This window comes from Ursus maritimus, unplaced genomic scaffold (genome assembly GCF_017311325.1).
Source record: "Ursus maritimus isolate PB19 unplaced genomic scaffold, ASM1731132v1 scaffold_21, whole genome shotgun sequence".
In the NCBI taxonomy this organism is placed as follows: Eukaryota; Metazoa; Chordata; class Mammalia; order Carnivora; family Ursidae; genus Ursus; species Ursus maritimus.
Window position 1 is genome coordinate 42,812,959 of NW_024424564.1, and position 27,131 is coordinate 42,840,089.

At 45.8% G+C, this 27,131-nt stretch overlaps 2 protein-coding genes across 3 annotated transcripts in view; one reads left to right on the forward strand and one right to left on the reverse strand.

Annotated features, from left to right (window-relative positions):
- The window catches only part of TIMP3 (TIMP metallopeptidase inhibitor 3), a 58,193-nt gene extending 38,353 nt beyond the window's left edge, over window positions 1–19,840 (forward strand). Inside the window, exons 2-5 of the mRNA XM_008705632.2 lie at window positions 5,708–5,790; window positions 13,918–14,029; window positions 14,758–14,879; window positions 15,932–19,840. Of these exons, the coding sequence (XP_008703854.1) occupies window positions 5,708–5,790; window positions 13,918–14,029; window positions 14,758–14,879; window positions 15,932–16,129 (515 nt within the window). The 3' untranslated portion in view covers window positions 16,130–19,840. The remainder of the gene's footprint in view (window positions 1–5,707; window positions 5,791–13,917; window positions 14,030–14,757; window positions 14,880–15,931) is intronic.
- The window catches only part of SYN3 (synapsin III), a 411,395-nt gene that overhangs the window by 276,955 nt on the left and 107,309 nt on the right, over window positions 1–27,131 (reverse strand). For both annotated transcript variants that reach the window (XM_008705633.1, XM_008705634.1), the window contains 2 exons: window positions 25,228–25,384; window positions 21,705–21,794 (listed from right to left, as the gene is read on the reverse strand). In XM_008705633.1, the coding sequence (XP_008703855.1) occupies window positions 21,705–21,794; window positions 25,228–25,384 (247 nt within the window). The remainder of the gene's footprint in view (window positions 1–21,704; window positions 21,795–25,227; window positions 25,385–27,131) is intronic.

A 27,131-nucleotide genomic window follows, 5' to 3' on the forward strand; every position in this document is an offset into this window, starting at 1 on the left:
TCCTTAGCAGAACAGACAGTGGGGGGTGGGAAGGTGCAGAAAATTATGAAATGTTCTGCCATCAGTACAAATCCCATGAAAAGGCTTCAGGAAGTCTGCTTTCTTGGGGGAACCACCAAGTTTTGTTCCGCTGGGATGCAAAACCACACTGAGCGTATCTGATCTTCTTTGTAGTTGGAAAATAGGGACAATAATAGCCATCTCATAGAGTTATTATGAGAATAGAGCAAGATAGCATTCATGCACTGCTTGGCATGTGGGAGGGGCTTAATAAATAGTAGCTGTTCCTATCAGTGTGTTCTAGTCCCTCCCTCTCCTCTAGACTTATTGATGTGATGTAATGAAATGTAGGGAGCTGATGGTTAATGAATGGGTGGGCAGCTGGAGGAGTAAGGGAGCCTGGCTTTGCCCTTTTTGGATAGACTAAAATGCAGGATCTCCATGGGGCACAAGACCAGGGAATTGCCTAATAGGCAGAGCCAGATGGGCTTGGGCCTGCCTTGCTCTGGGCCCCTTGGTTACTGTCTTTGTCATGAGCTCTTGGCCTCAGAAAGGCCCGTGTGGATGGCAACCAGGAAATAAACATCAAGTGACTATCGGATACTTCCTGACCCCTCTTTTCCTCCAAGTTCAAGTCCAGGAAGACAGGTGAGCCCACAGTCCAGGCCTTTCTGCTCATCTAGATCCTGCCTGCTACGGTCCCGTCAGAAGAACATTCCACTCCCTTGGGTGGACACTAACAGTGACTTCTGCTTTTGGAGAAACTCATCCTACCTGCTGGCCAGGTGTGCCTTACCTAACCTCACTGTCCTCCTAAAAACCATACCTTAAGTCAGCAAAATCATTCTAAAGGGCCTTCAGAGAGGCAGGAATGGGACAGAGTGTGTGTGTGTGTGGAGGGGGGCATGAGTGTGGTACTGAAAGTATCTCATTCACTAGACAGCTGAATCAACTTCTCTACCATGAGGAGGATCTGCAGTGCTCTCAACAGGATCCTAAGATCTAAGATGGGTAGAATCCATGGTCTTAAGTTGGTATACATTAATTTATTTAAGGGGTCCTTAATCCAAAACCCAGCCAAACTTTGCCTTCCAACCTACTAGCAGGAAAGTCCAACCATCAGAACAGGGTGGAAAGGTCTGGATTTGATTGAAGGTGGTTGTATGGGAGGTGGCAGGAGAAGGTGAGAGGCAAGGTCTTTGTCATGGGCACCTTGTCCCCCTCTCCATATGCTGACGAATAGCAGATGTACAACTTCTGGACACAGCAGTAAGCTACACTGGAAGCTGAATTGTGTTTGCCCCTGGAATTGTTTTTGTTCAAAACTTGTGCTGCTTGTGATCTACATTACTATGGATGGAGGTGGGGACAGGCAGCACACAATTATATTTCTGGAAGGGATGGGCCTTGTTTCTCTTGTTTTTTGCAAGCTCTTACTAGCCCACCCCACAAAAATTATTTAAAGAGAGAAAATTATATAGAGATGTACCTTTACACCTGGATCCTCAGGTGTATGATATATTTAAGAGGGCCCTACATATATTTACAGGTCTGTGTGCCAATTACACAAGCACACATAGCCTGGTCAGTTTCTTCTTACAGACTTTTAAGTTAAAATACTGTTTACTCTGTTTTCCTTTGACCTCCATACCCCTGGAAGCCCAGGTTCCTTTCTCAGGAGCATAAGAGGCTCCAAGACTGACATTCAAGCTGTTCGTCATTGCCCCTTTCTCTGACTGGTGCTTTCAGACCTTGGAGATCAGCCCTCTAGCCATGAACTTTTAAACTTTGTCTTCCCATTAGACTGTGCTCTGTGGAGGTAGGAAATGGGACTTCTATTTCTCGTCATCACCCCCACCAGCACACCAACCCAGCTCACACCCATATTGGTTTAGCTGCTGTGGGACACTGGGTAGACAGTGTGGGGCCACGTTCCAGCATGAAGGAGAATAAAGAAAACCTTTGTCTCGCCCAGCCCATCTGTAAAGCTGGCTTCTAGCCACTACACCAAGGTGGCGGGAACAGCCCACATGCTGCCAGCTCTAAGTTTGGAAACTGTCTTCTGTTGTTGTTGGAGAACTGTGACCTTCCATACCTCCCCTGTCCACCGTGGCCCCCAGGCCAGCAAACACTCAGGAGCACCCTTATTGCCAAACAAGAAAGTACAAAATAGCACACATTTGCATTGCAGAGGAGAAACCGAAGCAAATAAAGACATATTAATTCACAGACCTAATGGGCAGATTTGAGGTTGGCTGGTGTTTTTACTCTGGAAGGACTTTGTGAATCTCTTTGAAAGAGCAGAATATTGCCTAGTTTTAGTTCAGTTTAGTGCAGTTTTGTTTTTATAAAGAAAACACTGGTGTGGCCTCCACGCTGGCCCTTCTCTGCCAGCCTTTCTGGACCATAACCATGTGATCGAGTTTGGTCCTGGTGGGCTGCTCTTGGGTCACTTGTGGGTGATGAGCTAGGACAGGTCCCTGTGATGAGGTGGGTGCTCCAGACTTAAAAACACCTCGTATGTTTGTTCTGACCAGTTTATGTGTGCTCCCCCACCTCTCCCTGAAATTCTGCATGGCCAGATATTTTGAGGAGTTGGCCTTTCTTCCCATCCTAGAGAGAACCCCCAGGCCTTAGCTTATGGTGTATGTTAGAAGATAAAGATGCTCAGATAGACAAATAATAATAGAGGTCATGGGTAGGGGTGGTGACAGCAAACACACCGTTATCAGTGCCTGTCCATAACCCTCACAGCCTGATGGTTAGGAGGAATTGCAATAGATTAGGAAATTAAGACACGGAAGGGTTTAATGACCTCCCTAAGGTCAGGCAGCACCACTGCTGGGATTTGAACCCAGGCAGTCAGGCTCCAGAGCCCTGGCTCTTCCATGCTCTGCCATGTTGCTGCTCCACTAGAATTAGGACATTGCTTGTAAGCCACAAGGTGGGCCTTGGGCCAAGACAATCAGAAAGATTTAGGAGAAAGGAGGTTGGGGACACAGGGGTTTGTCTGAGGCCACGTGGTAATGGTGGAACTGAAACTCAAATGTGGCTTCCTGACTACAGAAACTTACTCCCTTTTCACTGAACTATTCTCAGATGAAAAGGTTCCAAGCTCAGGCCATTTCAGGGTAGGGAAGGAATTGGCTCACTGTGTATGCAGAAGCTTCCAGAAGTACCTAGCTTTATGGGACAGGTTTACTTATGACATATTATGTCTAAATGAAGTCAAGCCATTTTTGAGCCAGGAAAGGGTAGAAGTTGTTATTTAAAGAAATCCCTTTTGTGATTTCTTCCCCCCCTAAGGCAAAGACTCACTTGCTAGTTTACCTTCTGTGTTAATGAAGCAGCAGAGGATGGAGCCAAATCAATCCAGGAAGAATCAATAGTAAAGTCCTGGCAGATATGCTCCCTGCCCAATAGTTAAGCTGTTACAACCTGACTGTGGGAGTTACTAGTAGAGGAAATAGTCCCTGGGCCTCTGGGAAGCTGGCTCCCTGCCGAGGATGCTGCTACAAAGTTAGACACAGAGGTGGAGGCAGAATCTTGAGGGAGCTTGGCCTGGAATGTTGCCAACCTCTCGTTTTTGCAGCAGACTTGGAAACAACCACTCACCCCCTCCCAATCTGAGCTGAGTCTGCTAAATTGCTAACTTCGCCAATGGGTTCTGTGTTTTACCCTCCCTGGCAAGAAGGTCTGGAGGGGCTGTTGATTCATCTGGGTCTTGACTTCATGTCTGACTGGAAGAGTAGGATCCAAACTTGTTTGGGGAGGAACAGGACAGAATCCAGTTGGGATGGCAGATATTGGTTCCTAATAAAGGTTTTGTTTTGTTTTATTTTGTTTTGTTTTAATTTAAGAGATGAGAGTCAATGGATTGAGAAACATGGTGAGACATCCAAAATGGGGAAGGATAATAGAGCTACCATGATGGACAGATGTGTGTGTGTGTGTGTGTGTGTGTGTGTGTGTGTGTGTGTGTGGTGTATTCTGTTTAACAGACATTTATTGAATGTCTTTTTAGGGGCTAAGTACAACTGGAGGTAAGAAAGAGTGACAGGATCTTAGAGCTGGAAGAGTTCACTTTGTGACTCAAAGCATGGCTGCTATACATGCAAAATCCATTCCATTCTGGGCAAGGTCCTAGCGTGAGAGCTTTCAGACCCCCTTGATGGAGACACTCTCTGTCCCTATGGCAGCCCCTCCTCTTTTCTTACCAGTTTTTGTTATTAGATGACTTTTTTTGGGTTGCGCCAATGAACACAACTTCTCTGTAATTTCTGAATTGTCTTTAAGATCTGTCCATTACTCCTCCATGTGTGAGTTCTATAAATACCTGGACAGCTACTGGGTGCTTCTTCTTCACATAAAATACAAGAAGAACGCATAGCCTCTTATAATCTCAAAGTAAATCCCTCCTTTCTCTGTGTTCTCACTGCATGTAGTAAATTCATGTCTTCCAGTCTTCCTCATACTGGGTCTAATAGTTTTCCTGTTCATAGTCAATTGATATTTACTGAGCAACTCCTTTCTGCCAGATGATGTACTAAGAAATTTCATAAGATCTTTTGTTTAATCTTCATTCCAATTCTTTGATGTAGGTAGAGTTACACCCTCTTTACAGAGGAGAAAACTGAGATTCAGAAGAGGAAGTGGCTTCGCTTCTCTGTCAGTTTCCTTGTCTGTATAATGTAGATGGTGATCCTGCTCTTGTAAGCAGTCTTGAGGAGTAAATAAATGAGATGTACTGCTGCACACAGTTGGCATGTGATAAATGGGAGCTACTTTTAATGGCAGCAATCCTTCCATGGTCAGCCCATGCCATTTTTGGTGATATGATGATGATGATGATGATGATGATGATATCAATAATGTTTATGTAACATATACTATGTTGGAGACATGGTGCTGAGTTTCACACGCATTATCTTACCTAATCCTTTCAATTCAAGAGATTGGTACCATTATTATCCTGGCTTTACAGAAGAGGAAATTGGAGGCCGAAACAAAGTTCCTTGCCCACAGTCATAATAGCCATAAAGAGCAGAGCTGGGGTTAAAACAGTTCATTCAGTTGGCTCCTGAGCGCCTACTCCCAACTGCTCCCTCCTCCACCACATTCTAATTGAGCTACACTTTACTGCATACCTTGTCATCTAAGTGCTGGGTACCAAGGCCCTATCAGAATGCTGACTGGCCATGGAGAGAGGCTGGGATGCATTGCAGTCCTGCAGGCATGTCAGGACTCAGTGAATGTATGCATGCAAAGGAGAGCCCCAAATGAAGCAGCATTCAGGAAGAGCTCCTGGTGGAAAGAGAATAGGTCTGGGAGACCATGCAATTGTCAGATAGACAATGGAGGCATGGCAAGAGGCTCTAACAAGAGCAGTAGATTGTGGATTATGGTGAAACCACAGAGTCAAGAAACTCCTCCAGGGATGGATGCAGCCTAGGAATTTCCAGGGTCGACAATTGTGAACATTTGGGATAATTAACTTGAGTGATGACTGCCTGCTTTCTTTCCTCCATTCCTCTCCTACCCCCCAGTGTCTCTCCTCTGAATTCTTGCTTTTATAAACACAATCATCTATTCAAGCTGGCCCAGAGGTAAGAAAGTAATTCCAGGCATCCATCCTGAGATGTGGTTCCCTGATGTGGTTCAAGCCTTCTTAACCTCCTTCCTGTCTGTATCTTGCCTTTTTCTGCAGTGATCCGGGCCAAGGTGGTGGGAAAGAAGCTGGTGAAGGAGGGGCCCTTTGGCACACTGGTCTACACCATCAAGCAAATGAAGGTGAGTGACAGAAGCCCACTACAGAAGAGCTCTCGGGTCTTTTGGAGTAGAGTCCTGGCCAGGGGAGGCAAGGTGGGTGGGCGTAGCCCTTCCCCACTGCTGGAGAGGGTGTTGCTGAGGCAGAAGAAAGGGATGGCAGGGAGTGTGGGGAAAGTGGCTGCTTCACCCTAGAGCCAGCGTGGATGGAGTCCCTCAGGGGCCATTGTTAAGAGGCTCAACTCTGGAACCAGATGGCAGACAGCCTTGCTCCCTGGTAACTGAGAGATCTTGGCAAAGTCACTGCCCCTCTCTGGGTGTCAGTCTTCCCATCTGCAAAATGAGGGGATGGGACTAGTTTGTCTTACAGGCTCTTCTGGGCTCTCAATTTTGAGTTTCAAGAGTGCCTACTGGTCTTATGCAGTTGCTGAGGTTACAATTTATGTTTAACTCCTTGAATCTTTACACCGAACTTTGGCTGATCACAGGAACCTTATCTTGGAGTAAGAACTGCACCNNNTCTTTCCCTGTTTTCCCAGATCTTGCATCCCGGCTGGTTAGCACTGTTTACTAAGCATATTCGTATAACTGAACATATTCCTGAGCATGTGAACATTATGAAGCACACTAAGGAAGTCCACCTTAACAAAAAGAATATCAGATTTGAAACCTACAGAACCTGCTTCCTTGTCTTATCTCCACTCCCAAATAGCCTGCTTACCTTGGAATCCCCCCTTTCCTGGGCCTCAGTTTTGCCACCTGTTAACAGTGCAGGGTTGGGTTTAGTACCCCTAAGAGCCCTCCCAGCTCAGGCATTTCAAGATTCTAAGTGCCCTGGGACACGTGTGGTGTTACTTGTAAGCAAGAGCTGCTTTGGGTCCCAGAAAGAGGTACTTATGTTTGTTAGTGGAGAGGGCTGTACTCACCCTGAATAGCTCAGCAGCTGGCCCATCACCCCACCTTTGTAAGTACCTCCCTATGCGCAGCATGCCGTGCCAGGAGCCATGGAAGCCATGAGAAAGATGGGGTTCCGATGTTAGGAAGTATAGTCAGGCTGGGAAAGAAGACCCAAGGCACATGTGCACGACTAATCAGAAGTTCAAGATGGGCTGTGCTCAGGGCCAAGTGGACGGCCAGCCCTTTTACTCACTGCCCATATTTGCATCCCCAGAAACTAGAGTAGGACCTGGCTCACAACAGGGACTTGATGGATGTTTATCCATCTAATGGAGAAATGAGGGTGAGACCCTACTGGCCTGAAAACTCCCCAGAGGAGACAAGCCTTGACACCCAGGTGGAACTGAATGGGGGTAGTAATAGCCCATGGGTGGTATCCAACCATCCGGGAGGCAGACGTCCAGGCCTCATTATTCCTGCATCCTGAGGCCTGAGGTTTGATGGATTACGTTTGTGGAACCTGTTGCTTTGGATTCAACTTTGGAAACATCCACAGCCTTCTGGTTATGTAATGTCCACAGTCAGCCCTGGCTAGGTGCCCTTGGCTGCCCAAGCCTGATCATGGGACCAGCTTATGTCTTCAGACAGCCATGGGGAGAGAAGAGTGTGGAGGGAGGAACCAAGAAGATCAACAACAACCAAAGAAACCCCTACTGTACAGCCTCTGGCAGCCAGAGAGCAAATGCCAGAGCATGTTAGACAAAGCAGAGGTTCAGACAACACTCCCCTCCTGCTCTGGAAGGACCCATCACGTTATGGACACTCTGGCCAGCAGATCTGAGGGGAGAGCTGGGAGACAGTTGTTCCTAAGCTTGCCTAGCATCCCCGCTTCCTTTGGGGCATGGACACCAGGGTGACCAGAATGTCCCATTCCCCCCTCACTGGTGTCAGGCCAGCCTCTCGGGGTGGGGGTGGGGGGTGTTTGGAGGCCAAATTACATTTGTTCACCCATCAGCTTCAGAGCACACATACCCACTCCCAGGCTGGTGGCCTCACACTAACCATTTGCTGTCTCTCACCCGGGCTCATGGAACCAAGGTGCTGGGCACTGGAAAGTAAAATTCCTTGTTTTACTTCTGACACAGGTTCAAAGGGGAAATGACCTGCCCAGTCATGCATTTAATTAAAGACAGATCTGGTTCCCAAGCTAAGGTGCTGGGATTCCTTTCCAATCCTGTGTGTTCTTTACATGGCTCCCCAAATCTCCCTGCCATCCTGCTTTGATCATCAATCACTATGTAATGCTTTTTTATTAACTCTGCCCCTCCTACCAGCCCAATATTAGATAACTTGTAGAAGGGTCATTGCCCTTCTGTCCTGAGAGGCCACTAAATTCTGCTGGTCTCCAGGGAACAGTCTGCTAATCAGGTATGGGGTATGGGGATTGGAGGAGTAGTTCATCCAACCGTCCCCCTCCCTTCCTCCCTCCTTCTTTCTCATTCTCTCTGTGCTGAGCACTGTGCTTCAGGCTGGGGATATCAAGATAATATTTGTTATAATGAATATAAGACTCTATTCAAGTGACATGTACTGAGCATTTACCATGTACCAGGTATTCTGCTAAGCCTTTGCGTGGATCAGTCCTCATAACAACCCTATGAAGTAGATACACATTATCCTCTATTTTACAGGTGAGGAAGCCGGAAAGGTCATGTAACAGTCAAGTTCATAGAACGAGATAGTGGCAGATGCCAGGGAAACTACAGAGCCTTTGCCAATGGGAAATTACAGAGCAGTGGAGCTACAGGCTGATTCATCATTCCTGCCCTCTTGGGGGCCTACTGCACCCCATCTGTATGTAGTTCCCCCAGGGAACAAAAAGAGGTTAGCTTGGGTTTGTCCATTTGTCATCCAGCAGTGTAGCTCTTGACTTGCAACATCCTGCAAAGGGTGCATTGAAAACTCTTTGTAGGAGGGAAGGAGGAGAGGCCAGAGAGGCGAGCCTGCGTGAGTTTTGGCACTGGTCCCTAGGTGGCTTTGTTCTGGTGGATTAGAGTCTACCCCAGAGAGTCAGACGGGGTGAGCAAGGGCTCCCTTAGACCAGAACTAAAGGAGCTCGGAGAATGTGAGAATTTGAGCCGCCCTGTCTCACCTCTCTCTTCTGTCTCAGAGTTCCCACCTCCTCCCCTCGAACTTCTCCCCCAGATGAAAGGCAGGCAGACCCTCTCCCATATGCTAATTCCAGAACCTCTAATACACGATACACATTACAGGCCTATCTTGAGTCTGCAGACACCCACAGGTGTGTGTGTGGGGGGGGAGTGTACGAATGTTAAGGGAGCTTATTGCAAACTCAAACTTGGAGACAGCTGAAGCAGTTGCCAGAATTGGTCACTCTAATCTATCGGGACCTTATCTCCTATCTGGACCATGAGAAAGCAGTCTGCTCTGCCAGGAGCTGCAGTTTGTGCAGCGGAGACATGCTCCCAGGCTAGCGCGGCAGGGGACAACACGTGGGGAACATTATGTCCCAGCTGGTCCTGGGGGGGGGAGGGTTCCAGGGGGAGGCCCACTGGTCATGTGCTTTGCATGTCCTGACTCTGGGCAGGACAGATTTGCTGGGCAATCGGAATGCTTGGCCCCTGGGGACTTCCTTCCTTCAGTGGTTTGTCTAATCAAATGAGCACTATTGCAAGGTCTCGCCTTTGAAGCTCCAGCTGGAAGCCTCTCTGACCCTCCAGCCCACAGGGAGCCATTCTCCTCCCTCTCAATGCCTGTAACTCTTTCTGGTCTGTGTCTCTCAGCTAGCGCTCAACAGAGACAGCCTGCATTTTCATGCGCTCTGCCTCCGGTGCTAGACAGCCCAGCCCGTTCTATAAGAGAAAGACTTCTCTCTTATAGAGAAAGAAAGACTTTGGATACACTTGGTATCTCAGTCAAGTATCTGATGTTGCTTGGTCTGCAAATGAAAATAAGTTGTGGGTTTAAAGGAGTTCGTGACGTAAAGCAGCATCCAGCACAGTGCTCATCTCCAGGCACACCGGACAGGTTTGACATGGCCGTGATATTGCATGCTGTCAATGCAGAGCGAAAACCAGGCATTGCGTAAGAAATATTCAAAATCCCCAGATTCAGAAATTTCTTCTTACATTATTTGTCCTTTCACCCCAAGGGAAGCTAATTTCTTCGAACTCTTGTGTGCATACTACCAAGAGGGGAGGCCCAGAGGCTTATAGAGTCCAATGTGGTGTGTGTCTACACATGATAGACCATTATTCAGCCTTAAAAAAGAAGGACATCTTGTCATTTGTGACAACATAGATGAACCTGGAGGACATTATGCTAAGTGAAATAAGCCAGACACAAAAAGACAAATACAGCATAAGCTCACTTTTATGTGGAATCTAAAAAAGTTGAACTCACCATTGAACTTCTCACAGAAGCAGAGTAGGATGATGGTCACTAGGGGCTGGGAGGTGGTGGAAATGGGGAGATGGTGGTCAAAGAGTAAAACTTTCCAGTTCTACAGAACTAGGATGAGTAAGGTCTGGAGATCTAATGACAGCATACCGTTAATAATACCATATTGAATACAAGAAATTTGCTAAGAGAATATCTCACACACACACACACACACACACACACACACACACACACACACCCTGTAACTCTGGGAGGGATGGATGTGTTATTTGATTGTGGTGACCATTTCACAATGTATGCATTTTTATTTGTCAATCATACCTCAATAAGCTGGAGAGAGAGAGAGAGAGAAAGAGAGAGAGAGAAAGAGAGAGACAGAACACAACCCTCTTAGTCTGAAGTTCCAAACCAGCTTTAAATCCCTGTATTAGGAGATAAGGTTGGGCAAAGAGATGTAGAAAGAAGAGGACCAAACCTTTCCCTCTGTCAATATGAATTCTGGTAGAACTAGTTTAAAGATAACTTTTACTGAGTGTTGCTCACCAAGTACTATTCTAAGTCATTTAATTTTCAAAAACACCTTATGAAGTAAATACTTTGCCCCATTTTACAGGTGAAGAAACTGAGACCCAAAGAGCTTAAGTGACTAATAAGTGGCAGAGACAATGTTCAGACTGGCTGGCTGTCTCTAGAACCTGAGGTGACCATTAATCCTTCAATGCTTTGACTGGATTAGATTACCTTTAATGTCTTTTTCAATTCTGAGAGTCTATGATTCTCTGATGTCAGGGCATTACAAACCTACCACAACCCTCCTAAATTTGTCAAATCAATTCTCAGTCTCTATGAATATAGACCTAATGATACTTCCAGGGTCGATATCTAAGTCAAGATGGGATTATTATTAAGAAAAGATAACGAAATGAGTACAATTTGCCTTTACCATATTGTTAAATTCAGAATTGACCCTAAAAGGCAGCACGGTGCTTGTCAGATCTCATCATTCACAACGCATTAAAGTTTTGACAAACTGAGGGCTTCAGGGGGTGGGGGAATGGGATAGACTGGTGATGGGTATTAAGAAGGGCACATATTGCATGGTGCACTGGGTGTTATACGCAGCTAATGAATCATGGAACTTTATATCAAAAACCAGGGATGTACTGTATGGTGACTAACATAATATAATACAAAAATATTATTAGAAAAAAAAATAAAGAGCACACTTACCATGATAAAAAAAAAATAAAGTTTGATTCTGCATATAAGTGCTACAAACCATGTTGAAATCAAGATTCCTTCAAATTCAAAGGAGTGAGAACTCACCTAAGCAGCTGAAGTCACTGGACCCTAGACAGGGCCCTGATCCTCACTCATAAAGCAGAGAGGACATGAAGGGAAAGACTGACAAGGTTGTACTGAGGCTCTAATGGCCTGGGTCCGAAAGAGCTCGAATGAGGACCGAGCTGAAACATTTGCCAGGAACTCAAGGAACAGCCACACCAGAAGAGAAGCTGCTGGGGATAGGAGGGAGTGTAGGGAATGTTCTTTGAAAGCCACATTTGATGGCACGCACACAGCAGTGCTCTTCAGCATGGTTCCTGTTAAAGCCAGAGAGGCACCATCCATCACTGAGGAAGTGGGGGGTACGATGTGACCCGCCCCTGCTCCCCCACGGCATAATTGAAAGCCGAGTGTGGACAGTAATTCTCATAGCACTTGGCTGCGTTTCCTCATTCGGCTGGTGAGCCTCTCAGGAGAAGAGGGTTAAAGAGAGGCCAGGTAAATGAAAACCATCTGCACTGATGGTTGCACACAATGAGAACAGCGTTGCCTTTAAAAAGGCAGAGGCTCCCAAACTCTGTGGGTCCAACAGACCCTTTATGATGGCGGAGGTCCTTGTGGACCACCTACCCCCCACCAGCCAGTCTCCACTTAAAAGAAAATAAGGAGAAAACCCAGCCCGTTAGTGCAAATGGGAGGCACTTAGATGAGATACCAATGAGATGATGTCTGGCTTTTTATTAATTACCATAAGTAATTAATAACGCATGCCAGGAACTAAGGGAGAGCCATTGTCCTGTTGTAAACCCTTGGAGACCACCAGCCATTCAGGCCCGTGTGCTCTGAGAACCAGGGGGTTAATGGGATTGGGCCACACCTTGGTGCCCCCTCCTACCTTCGCCAGCTCACACAGTTAACAGAATTTTCTCAACAGATCTGAACCCGTGTGAGACTCGTGGTCTTGACCTGGACTCACCAAGTGGGTTCAGCCTCATTATGTCCACACCAGTGGCTCTGGCACATGCAGATAAAGGAGGCACAACAGCCATAAATAGCATTTGCCTGTATCAGAGGCCCTTGGGAATGAACTTGTGAGGCCACAGTGAGAGACAGCAGAGGATAACAGTTAAGAGCATGGACTCCGGAGCAGAGTCTCCTGCCTGGAATCCCACCTCTGCCAACTGCCAACCGTATGGCCTTGGATAAACCACTTTACCTGTGTGGAGCTCAGGCTCCTCATCTATTAAATGGGCAAAAATAGTTCCTGTCTCGTGGGGTTGTCATGGGTATTAAGTAGGTTAATATTCGAGAAGGATTTCTCATCTTTGGTGCTGACATTTGGGGCCAGATAATTCTTTGCTGTCGGGCTGTCCCATGCATCACAGGATATTTTTAAAATTTTTTTATAATAATTTTTATTATGTTATGTTAGTCACCATACAGTACATCCCTAGTTTTTGATGTAAAGTTCCATGATTCATTAGTTGTGTATAACACCCAGTGCACCATGCAATACGTGCCCTCCTTAATACCCATCACCGGTCTATCCCATTCCCCCACCCCCCTCCCCTCTGAAGCCCTCAGTTTGTTTCCCAGAGTCCACAGTCTCTCATGGTTCATTCCCCCTTCTGTTTACTGTCTGATTTTAGGTGGCTCTTTCCACTTCCCATAACCTTCCCACCATCACAGGATATTTAACAGCATCCCTAGCCTCTTCCCACAGATGCCAGTAGAAACCACCGCCGCCCCCATCTGTGACAATCAAAAATGTCTCCAGACATTGCCAAATGTCTCCTGGGGTAGGGGTAAAATGGTCTCCAGTTGAGAACCACTGTCTTAGATTTTGTTGTAGATAAAAATGGCCAAATGTCAGCGTTTTTATACAGTGTAACTTAATGATTATAAAGTGTTTAGTTAAAAATCTAGAAATTTTGTATATGTGTTTATATGCTTTATCTGGGGTAAAGGAATCTTTCAACAGATGCTCAGAAAAATAAAAGCATGGGAATCCTGGCCTGAGTTCAACTTTCACCAACCAAACAGAATTTTTGAGTCCTTGTGTGTAAAATGGGTACAATAATACCTCCTTCCTTGGGTTTTTGGGAGGATACAGCGAGGGGAATGTAAGTGGAATGCTTTTATACACTGAGAAATGTCACAGTGATGTCATTAGAATGCTGGCCAGCTGCCTTCTTGGAACTTGGGGGCCAAGGTTGGTAAGGCAGGCAGGACCCCTTTCACAGCAAATTCTTTGGATTTCTGAAAAGGTGTTGGGATAGGAGAAGAGTATATATCTGGTACAGTGTTGTGGAGGTGTTGGAATGGGTGATGTGATTGGCTGGATGGGAAGGTTTCTCTGGAAAGGCACCAACCATGGCCCAGACAAGAGGTGAATAGGTGGCTTTATCTGGAATGAAGGCCCTAGGGTGGATAGGTCAGTGATTGGCCACAGGATGGTGGATTAGGCATACCGGATCCCCACAGAACAAATGACAGCATGCTTTCTGAGCCCTGGTCCTCCTCTCATGACATCCCTTCTGCCCACAGATGTACCGAGGCTTCACCAAGATGCCCCACGTGCAGTACATCCACACAGAAGCTTCTGAAAGTCTCTGCGGCCTGAAGCTAGAAGTCAACAAGTACCAGTACCTGCTGACAGGTAACGGCCAGCTCTAGCATCTAGGCCAGGGTTTGGCCAAGGTCCACCAGTCCTTTACTTCAGAAGGATAGAGAAGCAGTAGTTGACCCAGAAGTGTCCTTAGGACCTTGGCCACACGCCCAGTGAATTGTAAGGAGTATCTTGTGTAGAGGACATCTTGCTTGGACTGTGGTGGGAACCTGAGTTCTACATGGAGGCTGGATTTTAGTCTCAGCTCCACCACCAGCCCCGTGGAGGAAATGTAGTTTTGCCTAGTTTTGCAGTTTCTCAGCTTTACTATGTCATATGAATAAAAAAGGATTGCTAGTACCTGTTTCTCTGTACCTCACGGTCAATTGATTTATTGGGTCTATCTGAAAGCTGCCCACCTTCAGGCAGTCAATGTGGGAAAGGAAAAAATAAGGTCAAAACCAAGAAACCACTGATGAGGGAAGGGACGAGTTGGCCTTAGTCCCAGCTCCAGCACTTCATGGGTTTAAGACCTTCTAAAGGTAAATCACTTCTTAAGGTACATCACTTAACCTCTCCAAGCTTTGTTTTCCCCACCTGGAAAATGGGGACACAGTTTGGCCTCAAAGGTGTTGGGAAAGATGAAATAAAATCAGAGGACTAGAAAGTACTTAGCACAGTACCTGGTCTAAGGTGGCTATGCAAGGGGTGAGAATTCTTTCGCCTGTGGCTGGGCTCTAGACAGAACAACTCTCCCCTTGTTTTCTTTCCTCCTCTAGGCCGCGTCTATGATGGTAAGGTGTACACAGGACTGTGCAACTTTGTGGAGAGGTGGGACCAGCTCACCCTCTCCCAGCGCAAGGGGCTTAACTACCGGTATCACCTGGGCTGTAACTGCAAGGTAAGCCCTGGAGAGGGCAGGCGGAGAGCTGGCTCACAGCTCCAGAAACGTCATTTCTGCGGTACTGGGCACTTGGCCCTTGTGATGAGAAGGGCATGCATGTCAGGCCAGGGCAGCAGGGCAGGTCTGAACAGGGGCGGTAAGGAATGTTGCCACCAGGCTGAGCAATGAAGAAGGTGGGGGAAGAATGCCTTTCTGCTGTCATCTGCTGCCTCCATGCTGGCCACTTGGCAGCTGCCCGGGCACAATGACTCTTCAGCATCCCTCCTGTGGTTCAAGGTTGTGGCAGGTACAAGATCCTTATGCTGACAGGTCCTGTCGAGCAGTCCCAAGTGGGCTCACCAGGGCAGCTGCCTCATTGGTTGCCCCTGCCTCAGCTGGGTGAGCTGGCACAGGACTGCTGATACCAAATGCTGCAGAAGGTCACTCTTCAATCTGGCTCAATTCCTTGATTCAAGCACAGGGCCACGGCACACAGCCTTCCTGCTGCAGGAGGGGGCTGCGCTGTTCTCTTACTGATTCTCACAACAACTCCGTGTAGTTTTAATTACTACTATGCTCATTTTGCAGATGAGAAAACAGAGGCTCAGAGAGCTCAAGTAACTAGCTCCAGGTCACACAGCTCACAGAATCAGATTTCTCTCCTAGGGCAGCTGGACGCCCAAGTTTACACTTTAATCTTTTTAATTCCTCAATTCCCACGACAGCTGAGATCACTCATGCTTGCCTGTTGCCCTTTGAGAAGGAAAAGCTCTCTCGAATATCTAATACCACGGCTTTTGGACGGTGTAACCTGGAGCAAGTTACTTAACCTCTCTGAGCCTCTATTTCCTTATCTGTAAAGGGAGATAAATCTGTTATGAGAACTAAAGAACACAGAAGCACTGAGCAGAATATCTGGTACACAGTGATGCTTAGTAAGAGTTAGTTTCACGAAGGGGCTGATGTGGCTGGGCTCCACCTACAGTGGTGTGCATCTAGACTTGAGGAAGCGTCAGGACTGGGTCCATCATGACAGAGCCCACCAACCTCTGGCTGTTATCTAATTGCAGATCAAATCCTGCTACTACCTGCCTTGCTTTGTGACCTCCAAGAACGAGTGCCTCTGGACCGACATGCTTTCCAATTTTGGCTACCCTGGCTACCAGTCCAAACACTACGCCTGCATCCGGCAGAAGGGTGGCTACTGCAGCTGGTACCGAGGATGGGCGCCCCCGGACAAAAGCATCATCAATGCCACAGACCCCTGAGCACCAGACCCTGCCCCACCTCACCTCCCTCCCTTCCCGCTGAGCTTCCCTCGGACACTAACTCTTCCCAGATGATGACAATGACATTAGTGCCTGTTTTCTTGCAAATTTAGCACTTCGAACACTTAAGGAAAAGTCTATGCTGTCATATGGAGTTTATTTGGAACCATCCTCCTGGCCCCACCCTATCCCTTCTTTTTGGCCTTGACATCACCCATTTCCAAGCAGGAATTTTTGGTGCCATGCCAGAAAGAATGAGGAATGTATACTCCTCTTCTTCGTGATAATATAATCTATTTTTTTAGGAAAACAAAAATCGAAAAACTACCCCATTTGGGCATTGTAACACCTACCCCTCTCTCTTCTTCCCCACCTCACCATCTCCCAGACCCTTTTCCCTTGGCCCTTCTCCTCCACCCCAGTACATAAAAGACACAGACAAGGAAGTTGCTGAAAGGTCAACTGTTTCAGGATCAGTCCAGGGCAGCGAGCAGATAGACTCAAGGTACGCAGAAGATCTTATACACCAAGGAGATGCTACTGCATGTCCCAACCAGACTGTGTCTGTCTGTGTCTGCACGTAAGAGTGAGGGAGGGAAGGAAGAGACGGCAGGAGAGGGTCTGAGAGGATGCAGCACACACAGTTCCCCCAGGCCAGTGCCGCTGGGGTTGACCAGATGTTTCTGAGTCTGGAGCAAGCAGCCAGGCCAGAATAACAGAACTTTCTTAGTTGATGAAGACTTAAACATCTGCCTGAGGTCAGGAGGCAATTTGCCTGCCTTATACAAAAGCTCAGGTGAAAGACTGAGATGAATGTCTTTCCTCTCTCTATCTCCCACAAGAGTTCCTCCTGGAAAACTCTTTGGTAGATTTGGCCAGGAGCTTGCCTTTATGTAAATTAGAGGAATACACACACCGTACACTATCCACAGATATAGCCAAGTAGATTTGGGTAGAGAATACTATTTCCAGAGTAGGGTTTAGCTCACCTAGGGGGATGTGTTTGTATACACATTTGCATATACCCACACGGGGACATAAGCTAATTTTTTACAGGACACAGAATTCTGTTCAATGCTGTTAAATATGCCAGTAGTATAATCTCTTCTATTTTGTTGTCGTTGCTTGTTTGAAGAAAATCATGACATTCCAAGTTGAGTTTTTTTTTTCATTTTAATTAAAATTTGAAATTCTGAACACCCTCGACATCCCTCTAACTGGGGTCATCTGACCTCTGTCCCTCTCCTTTTATCCTGCTTCATGTTTGGGGCCTTCATTTAACTGCCTTACTGGCTTGGCTCAGGTGGGAGATGATTTAGTGTGGGTCAGGGGCCTGGCACAGGAGGGAAAGCTGCGAAGTGTCCTGCCTCACCTAGATGGCCACTTTCCTGGGTTTCAAGACAGCCTGCTCTTCTTCTCCCAGCTCACTGGTGGGTGAACACCATCTCCTGAGGTCCTCACCTCATGGGATTAAAATCAGTGGTCACTGCACTCAGCTATAGGGGTTTTGTTGTGTTTTTTGAAATAAAACTATAATATAAGTTCTCTGATTAAATACAATTATTTTAAGTTTAAGTATTGAAAGTGAGATGCCAAGAGTAGGTGATAATGTATATTTTACAGTGTTGGGGGTGGTAGGATGGTGACATTTAACATGATTGCTCTCTTTTTTCAGATTATAGGTATTTATCCTCTTAGTATTTATACCTTCAGTTCATTCCACTTTAGGAAACAGAGCTGCCAATTGAAACAGGAGAAAAAAAAGCAGACAATACATTGTAATGTCTTGCGCGCGTGTACACACACACACACACACACACACACACACACACACACACACAAATGCCCAGGCAAGGTGTTTGGCAGAACTCCTCAGTGGGAAGGCAGTACAGGCATCTGGCTTCTGTGGGATCCATTTTCTTATCTTATATCTTTCACCTTATGGTCATGCCATCTGGCAAGTGGGAAATGGGAGGCTTTGCCCTCTCAATGCAGCAGTATAAGCAAAAGGAGATGAGGTCAGCTGGCCAGTGGTTCTTAAGAAGTAAGCCCCAGCCCTGGTGGTCTGAGATTTTCTTGATTTCAACCTCAAAGTCTTCTAAGGTGGAACCCCTGACCCAACTCACACAAGTGCCCTCCCACAAATGGACATCAGCATCCCATCTATGAAGCATTGGTGATTCTTGGTCCCTGGTGGGGCCACCTCCACTCACACAACGCAGGACCTGGGGTGAGGCCTGAGCATGAGTCATCTTAAGTTCCCCTGCAGAAATGTTGGTGGAACCACAGTCCCATCTGTCAGGCCCTGGCGAAGAGAATAGCAGGTCTTGGGCAAAGAAGGGTCCTTTGCAAAGCGATATTGGCAGAGGGCGGTTTTTAAGCTTTCTATAAGCTATAGCTTTGTTTATTTCACCTGTTCACTTACTGTATAATTTAAAGTCATTTATGTAGCTGAGACACTTCCATATTTCAATCATATCGTGAACGTTTTATTTTGCTAAATCTTGTGTCATGTGTAGGCTTTAATATGTGTACATTGTGTTTAAGAGAAAAAAAATGAAACCCACATGCCGCCATTTTCCTGAATCAAATTCTACAGTGGAATGGAGGGTAAAATACTTCTACTGTGCGGGCAGCTCGACTGGCGAACTGGAGAAATGAGAAGGAACTAGCACTTGAGACTCATCCATCCTCCTCCCTTTATCGGCATCCCAGTGCTTTCTGCAGTAGAAAGGAGGAGGGGGAAATAGCAAGTACATTCATGTCCTTGCTCTGTATCAACTGGCACTGTGCTGGTCATTCCCATTCTTTTTCCCCTTGATCTCTGACCACCCAATTGGGAAGCCATGATTTCTCCTAAAAATTCAGGGCCATGGGAGCTGTGATTTTAAGACCGCTTGGCCTCATCTGGCCCTCTCTTCTGCCTCCCTATCCAGAAAGCACTACACCCAGCCTCTCTCCTCTCAGCCCTGTGCTCCATCTGGTTGGGTAGATAATACTGGAGACACTTGTCCTTTACCGTCACCCAGCTCCAGACCTACATCATGGCAGCTGAGGTACAGCCCACGAGCAACATTTTTCATATGATGGTTCTTGAACAATTAAAGAAACAAACGACTTATTGGAGCAACTCTGTCTCAGAGACACTATGGCCCCTTGGGAGACAGTACCCTCCCCTGCCCTGGCCTTTCATCTTGTGTTTAATGGTCACCAATATGGATTACCCCAAGATGGCACCCAAGTGTTTGGCTCCTGGCTACCAAAAGTAAAAATATCACGACAAGAGTTTTACACAAGAAAAACACTTTAAAAATCTGATAACAGAAGCAAAACAAAATGTGGGAGTGTAGGGGAAATGGATATCAACAGCCTCCAAATTGGCTTTTGGGAGGTGTGAGGAGGGGAAGAACTTAAAGACCAGTTCATGCTCTGAGGGGAGGGGCTTCATAGATTCTCCCAGGCCCTCACCTTTCCCTTTAGCCAGTCTGCTGTCCTGAGACCCAGAAGTGATGGAGAGAAACCAACCAGAGAAAACCCTGTCTGGAAGGAATGTATTTGTTGCTAAATTTTGTAGCACTGTTTACAGTTTTCTCCATGTTATTTATGAATTTTATATTCCGTGAATGTATATTGTCTGTAATGTTGCATAATGTTCACTTTTTATAGTGTGTCCTTTATTCTAAACAGTAAAATGGTTTTATTTCTATCACACACCTTCAGTCTCTTGCCTCCTTATATCCTGACCACCACTGGGGGTAATATAGACAGCAGAGGGCCTTGGAAGCTGGTCCTGCCTATCCTGGCTGCATGTCCATGCATGTTCCCCTCCATTCATTCACTTCAACAGCTTGAACCCACCCTGCTCTAGTCCTTTCCCAAGGCAGGAAAAATTTCAGGAGAGGCATTCTAGATTTCCATCTGACTACTAATCCTGCCCTGAGCTTGCTCCCTGATTCCATGGCCAGGGTTCTCCATAGTTCTACAGAATCTGGATCTCTATCTAATTAACTATTAGCAAATGGTACAGGAATTCCCAGACTGGAGCCCTGACATGGCTTTCCCTGTTTGCTTCTTAAGAATCTCACATCATGGAAGTGAGAGGAGAAGGCTGTAAACATCAGTGTCTGATGCCAAATGCCTGCCTAAAATTCCAAGTATGGCTCAGCCTAGTTGGGAATGCCAGGAACTCAAGAAGTCCCACTAGCTGGTGAGCTCTTCCCAGAGCTTACAGCTGGATCTGCTGTCCTCAGTGGGCTGACTGCAGACCCCTCACCCAACTTTCATCCCATTGTTGACAGTGTTCCACGGTATAGCTTTTGCCCCTATTTTAAGCTACTCTGCTTTGATCACCTATCATATATCGGGCACAGCACTCTATACACATGATTACATTAAACTTCAACAACCCAATAAGGTTGCCCCACTGTCCTCCATAGTTTCCAGCTAAGGAAGCCAAGACTTGGGTTAATTCATTGTTCAAGACCTAGTACACTGGAAGGCTAGGATTCAAACTCATTCTGGCTTGATGATAAACCTTGACTTTTCTCTACTCTGTTCACGCTTTGTTGGAATATGCCAGGTTCCCCAAACCCTTCTTATTCCAAGCAGCATATCCTGGATTCTACGACTCTTACTAGATCAGATAAAAAGGGAAAGATAATCAATGGAAACCTCTCTGCCTGTTTAGACTGCTCATCTTTGGAGCCTGCCATCCTTCCCATCAGTGTCTCCAAACAGAATCGTCCAGGTCAGCAGCCTGAGCTAGGGATTCTACAGCCAGGGTGCAGTCCCCAGCTGGGACATTTGGATACCCTATTAACTACCCTGTTCCCCAAGTTTCACATTCCTTATGTGGCAAGCATGGGGCCATGGCCCTGCATTCCTTTGACCAGTTTAAGAAGACCACCAACCACACAAGCAGACATATCACAGTCTATCTCCAGCTGTGCAGAACTCTTCCACCCAACTTCTTCTGGCTGTGGGATGGAGAGCTCTCTACCCTATTCAGAAAGATGTTAACCTTCCCACCCAGCTGTCCTCCAAATGAGAGGCTCTACCATGTGCTTCAAGCTAAGCTCCAACCACTTCCCAGAGATGACCTCAGGTACATCCAAAAGTCAAAATGCAAAGAGAACATACAAAGAAACTGCCCTTCAATGATCAATGCAAATAAAATATTACTGCTTTTATTAAAATAAGAGTTGAAACCAGATTCTGCTCAAGGGAAACCACTTCCAACTTTTGAAACATCTTTTATCTTTATTATCAACCTCCGGCTCCAAAATGCCAGCTCAATTTGTCCCCAGATTTGCTGAAAATTCCCAATGTCCCAAGGAATGTCATCCAACTTAGTCATTTGCCTTGCTACCTGAAACTTTACCTTTCCCTAAGAAAGCCAGGCATTCCCACAGGCCATCACAACTCTTCCTTAGAGCCCAGGTGGTCAAGGAATGGCCCCTCAGCCCACTCCTCCAACCAAAGGGATGGAAAACATGGACATCTGAGTTTGTTTCATATCAGAATATGATAATCAGATTATCAGAATCAGATAATCAGAATAAAAAAGGGCACTCACCATTGGCTTATGGTTGGGGAAGAATGTTTGTTCCACAAGTGGGAACTTCTCAGGACCCAGGGAATGGAAGATCTTAATGAGTTGAGAGAACTAGGAGAGAAGAAGAAAGAGCATTGGTCGATCATTGTTATCCAGTATGGCAGAACCTCCCACCTGATCCCAGGCCTCAAGTATCTGACCATTCTGAGCGGAGCTGCAGTAGCTAGTCCCTGTTTACAGGATAGAAACCAGATTCTCTGGCTGGAAATTCATCCTCTCAATCATCTGGATGCATCACCCCTTCATTCCTGCCAGGCCACTGAGTTCAGCTCAATTACATTTAATGAGCATTCACTACACACTCAACATTTCACATAAGCACAACCTGCTGACATTCATGCCACATCCCCAGCCTGCAAAGCCTTTCTTTTTAGAGAGGTAGTACTACATAACAGTTTATGATATAGACTCTGGATTCAAATTTTCCACCCCTTACTAACTGCGTAGCCTGCAAAGTCACTCCATTTGTAAATGGAGAAAACAAAGAATCCAATAATACACGATGTATGAAAAGCTATGCCTGGTCCTTAGGAGCATTCGAATATTAGATCCCAGCTAACATGTTGAACAACATGGGTTTGAACTGCACAGGTCCACTTATATGCAGATTCTTTTCAGTAAATACAGTCCAGTGCTGTAAATGTATTTTCTCTTTCTTATGATTTTCTTAATAACATTTTCTTTTCCCTAGATTACTTTATTGTAAGAAAACAACATGTAATACATATAACATATGAAATTGTGTTAATTGTTTATATTATTGGTAAAACTTCCAATCAACAGTCAGCATTCAGTAGTTAGGTCCTGGGGGAGTCAAACGTTATACACAGATTTTCAACTGCACGGGTTATTAGCACCCCAACACCTGCACTGTTCAAGGGTCAACTCTATTTTTTCTGCTTTTACAACCACACCCATTTCCAACTGCTTGAGCTGCATCCTGTCCACACCTGGCTCCTCTTGCTTCAGCACAGCCTTGTTTTGCCATAGAAGATAGTTACCATCTCTAGAGCTGGAGGGTAAGCTCCTGGGAGCCTCCTGGACTTACATTTTCCTCCATTACCCCACACCACTCAGCACCCTTGGGAGCTCACTTTGTGCTTGGCACTGTGTTTTAATATTGGGATAACAAGCTGAGCATGGGAGACCAGGCCTTGAGGGGAGACAGTGTGGGCAGAGGGCTGAAATAATGATGTTTTGCTGGAGGAAAGCAAGGGGATTGAGGGGCCTGGAAGAGGGACAGAATTGGGGTCAGGGTGACTCCCTGGAGCAGATGACACAAGAGAAGATCTAAGGGTACTCCAGGTGTGCAGTGAGACGAGGGCCCTGGAGACACTCAGCGGCTATCATAGCTGTGGCCTCAGGTACAGGGGACAGTGAGAGAGGATGACAGAGGGTGATCCATGACAGACCACTGGGAGCCTTAAAGGCTGGAACAAGGAGCTTAGAATTCACCCAGAAAGTAAAAGGGAACTCCTGGTGGTCATATGTGGAAAGAGTGTGGTAAATTCTGAACAGGAAGAGGAGTAAGCTACAATTTGTGGCCTAAGGTGGATGCCCAATGGCTAGAAGGGGCACTAAGTCTTGCATCAAACTGACTTGGAAGTAACTCAACACTAATGGCTCATACAGAGAGAACGAGTAACTTAAGAACTGTTTGCATCACACGAGAACTGGTCTGCAAACTCTTGGGGTATAGTCTGCAGATGTGGTACTATATGGAGTCCACTTAGAAGGTTTGAGGGACCTCAGAAATACGGGAAATGATGGGGGATCCCTCAGTTTACAGATAAGGATGCTGAAGTCCAAAGAGAGAGAGAGTAAGTCTATGATCAAGCACACAAGTTTTGGAGATGCCCACCTCCAGCTTCCTCATCTGTACAATGGAGATATTAGTTAACAATATGTACTTGTCAGGGTGGTTCTGAAGATCAAATACAATATGTACGTTAGGGGCTCAGCACATTACACAGTGCTGATGAATGGTAGCTGCTGCCATCAAGATGTCTGTGTGGAAAAACAAGAGGGTTGGGCTAATACTATCTAAGACACTTTCCAGACAGTGGCATCAAATCTGGGATGCCATATGCCAAAAATCTCAGGGTACAATGAGAAGGAGACCAGAGCCATGATAATAGTGGTTAAAAACTATCCATATCTACTAAATTAATGTATATATTCATTCAATAAATATTGAGGGCCCACTCTATAGAGACCTTGATTATTCAATGAATATAATAATTGTCACCATGTTATTAAGTGTATACTTTGCGCCAACCAAATATATTCACTCATAACCCTACCAGGATGACCCTATTATTATCATCATTTTACAAATATGGAAAATAAACTCAGAGAGGTTAAGCAAGTTGCTCAAGATGACACGGCTCATAAATTGAGGCTCCTAGAAGTAGGCAGTCTGGCTCTATAGCTCATGGTCTCAACCACTGTCCTACCACCAAGAGACCAAGCAGAGGGAAACAAGAGACAAGATGGCTAGAGCGCCACAGAAAACACTGTACATATCTCTAGCCTCCACATTTCCTATCTCCCTTCCCTGCTTTATTTTCTCTCTTGGTGCTTATATGACATATTACATATTTGGCATATTTATTAATATACTGCATGTGCCCCTGCTCACTAGAATATAAGATGTATGGGGCAGGGACTTTGATCTGATTTGCTCACTGCCATGTTCCCAGGACTTAAAACAGTACCTGGAACATAGTAGGTGCTGAATAAATATTTGTTGCATGAATGAATGACTTCTAGTGGGGAAGACAGACAATACACAAAAGAATGGATAAATATATCCTTCTAGATGGAGATAGGTATTGGGGGAAACATAAAGCAGAGTAAGGGATTTGACAGTACCAGGGGGAATGGAGGGGTGGTATCCTAGGAAAAGCCTCTCTTACAGGTAACATTTGAATGGAGACTCAAATATCAAGGGGTGAATGAAATTAATGAATACAAAGCAGGGAAAATAAAGTCTCGGGGGTTGGGGAGATACGGCTTCAAGTTCTGGTTTCAGCCCTCATGGTATACATGACCCTGGGTGAGTTCCTTAGCTGCTCTGAAGCTGAGCTTCTTTTTCTGTTAAATAGAGTAATGATGTCCACTTCACATGATAGCAATAGTTTGAGCACCAGGCAGCATGATTTTCTGGTACACAGTAAGTGCTCAACAAATAGTGCCCACTGTTAACAAAAATGATATAATTTAATATTAGTAAGAATAGTACCCCCTCTTACCACTAATGTTATTATAAGATAACATTATATCATACTATGTTCATACTGTTGTTGTATGGTATTTGTTGGGCAATAATTACCAGAGGGGCCTGGGGTCCAATCTGCTTAATCAGTTGCTTAAGAAAGATCCATTACTGAGGCCTCCATGCTGGAGGATGGGGCCATTTCAGGGCTGGGAGGCCACCCACTGCTGCCCCCCTCACTCTAGATCAGCCTGGCCCATCACCTACCACCCAGGGCTTGCTGCAGAAGTTGTAGACAGAGTAGAGGGAGTTGACAGCAGGCAACCCTCCGTACTGGAGGCCGATGACCAGGCTTCGGTAGTCTTCACCCAGAGCCATGCTATAAGCGTGCTGACGGACTAGGATGAAGTCCGGCTTGAAGGATCTGCAAAGAGAGGGGATGGCAGCAGTGTTACCACATGGGGCATTGGGCCACAGCCTGCAGGGATAGCACTGACCTGGCATGGGTGCTGCCAGCCCGGGGCCCTCAGTTCAGAATGGGGATAGGGTAGGGGAGTGTGGATGGGGACAGCTGGATACAAACACACAGCAGCTACAAAATAAAAGGGCTGAAAACAACTCATATTTTATTCATTTTCTTTTTTAGGTGGTTTTTTAGATTTTCTACATTGAACAAATATTCATTTACAACCAGAGGAAAAGGTATGAAATAACTCAGTGAATGCACCTCCGTTTTTATTAGGCAGTACCTATTACCTTACTGAATTCTCGTAACTGCCCAAGGACGGGGCCAATGCTGCCGGCAGCTCCATTTTACAGAGGAGCACTGATAAAGGAAATTTTCAGCTTTTAACAGTTTGTGGGCCCTGCTCCTCGGCTCCCAGGGAAGCTATACTGCAACATTTACCAAGGTCAAAATGACTCGGCAAAACCTCAAAGCATGGGCTCTATGTCTGCCCCAAGCGCACGTGGTGTACATCTGCTTTGTTAAATAACCAAAAAGGACCATTATGAACACAAAAGATAAGAAAAAGTAAGAAACTTCCCTGATTCCCATAAGACTCAAGTCATACAGCCTTGCAAATATTAGAAACTGAAGTTATGGCCTGCAACTTTCTGAAATGTTCTTTGTCTAATAATCTGCAACTTTTTATGCAAAATATGTATATAAATCTACATCAAATGTTCCCTTACCAGAACACTCTCTTCTTTGTGAAGATTGTGTAACCCCAGCGCTGTCCTAACTTGGGCTTGAATAACTTTTTTTTTTTTTAAGAAATTGCAAAATTTGTTCATTTTGTGTCAATGGCACCCCAAGGCTCACAAAGATTAAGTCACTTGCTCAAAAAGACAAGCTGCAGGTACACGGCAGGGTCAGATACATGTAGCCTCATGGCCCTAGTTCTCAACTACCATGCAGCATGGTATGTATATATACTTACATATACATACATAATACTATACATTCATATATAACTTGTATATTTCAAACATGTCTTGTCCCTTTCAGTAGCAACCTCTGGCAAGCAGTAAGAACATTAATGTGATGGCCAAGAACATGGCAGGCTCTTTGCTGGGCCCCTTTGGAGACATGATCCTGATTAGTGTTCACAAGCAGACCTGGGTAAGGTCAGGACTATTTCCCCACTTTATAGATGGGAACATGCAGCTCAGAGAAGTTATGAACTTCCCCAAGTCACAGAGCTGGGAAGTCGGAGAGCCATGTGTGAACTCAGGTGATCTCACTCCAAGTCCGTATGCTCTTCCCTCCATCACATGGCTCCAGGTCAATTCACACACTGTTTGCCTCACTGTGCCAAGGATCCATCTATTCCTAGATTCCTCACTTCTAGGTCACACAAGAAAATCAGCTTCACAGTGCGTAGGTGGTTTACACTCAAAATGGTATGATCCACTTGGCTCATCCAGAGTTATACACTTAGCTTCAAATAAACTGTTTCTCTTTAAAATAATTCAAATGTAAGTTAGAATAACTGTCAAATGCAAAGGACTTGCCCCAGTGGTGACAGAAGGAAAGAATGAGCTGCAGGTGCAGACACTTCTCAAATTGTTCTGAGCTTAGGTCTCCTTGTACACCCCAGGGCCTGGCACCAGGGGAGCAGGGGCATAATAAGTACATGTTGAAGGAATAAATGATGTACATGAACATC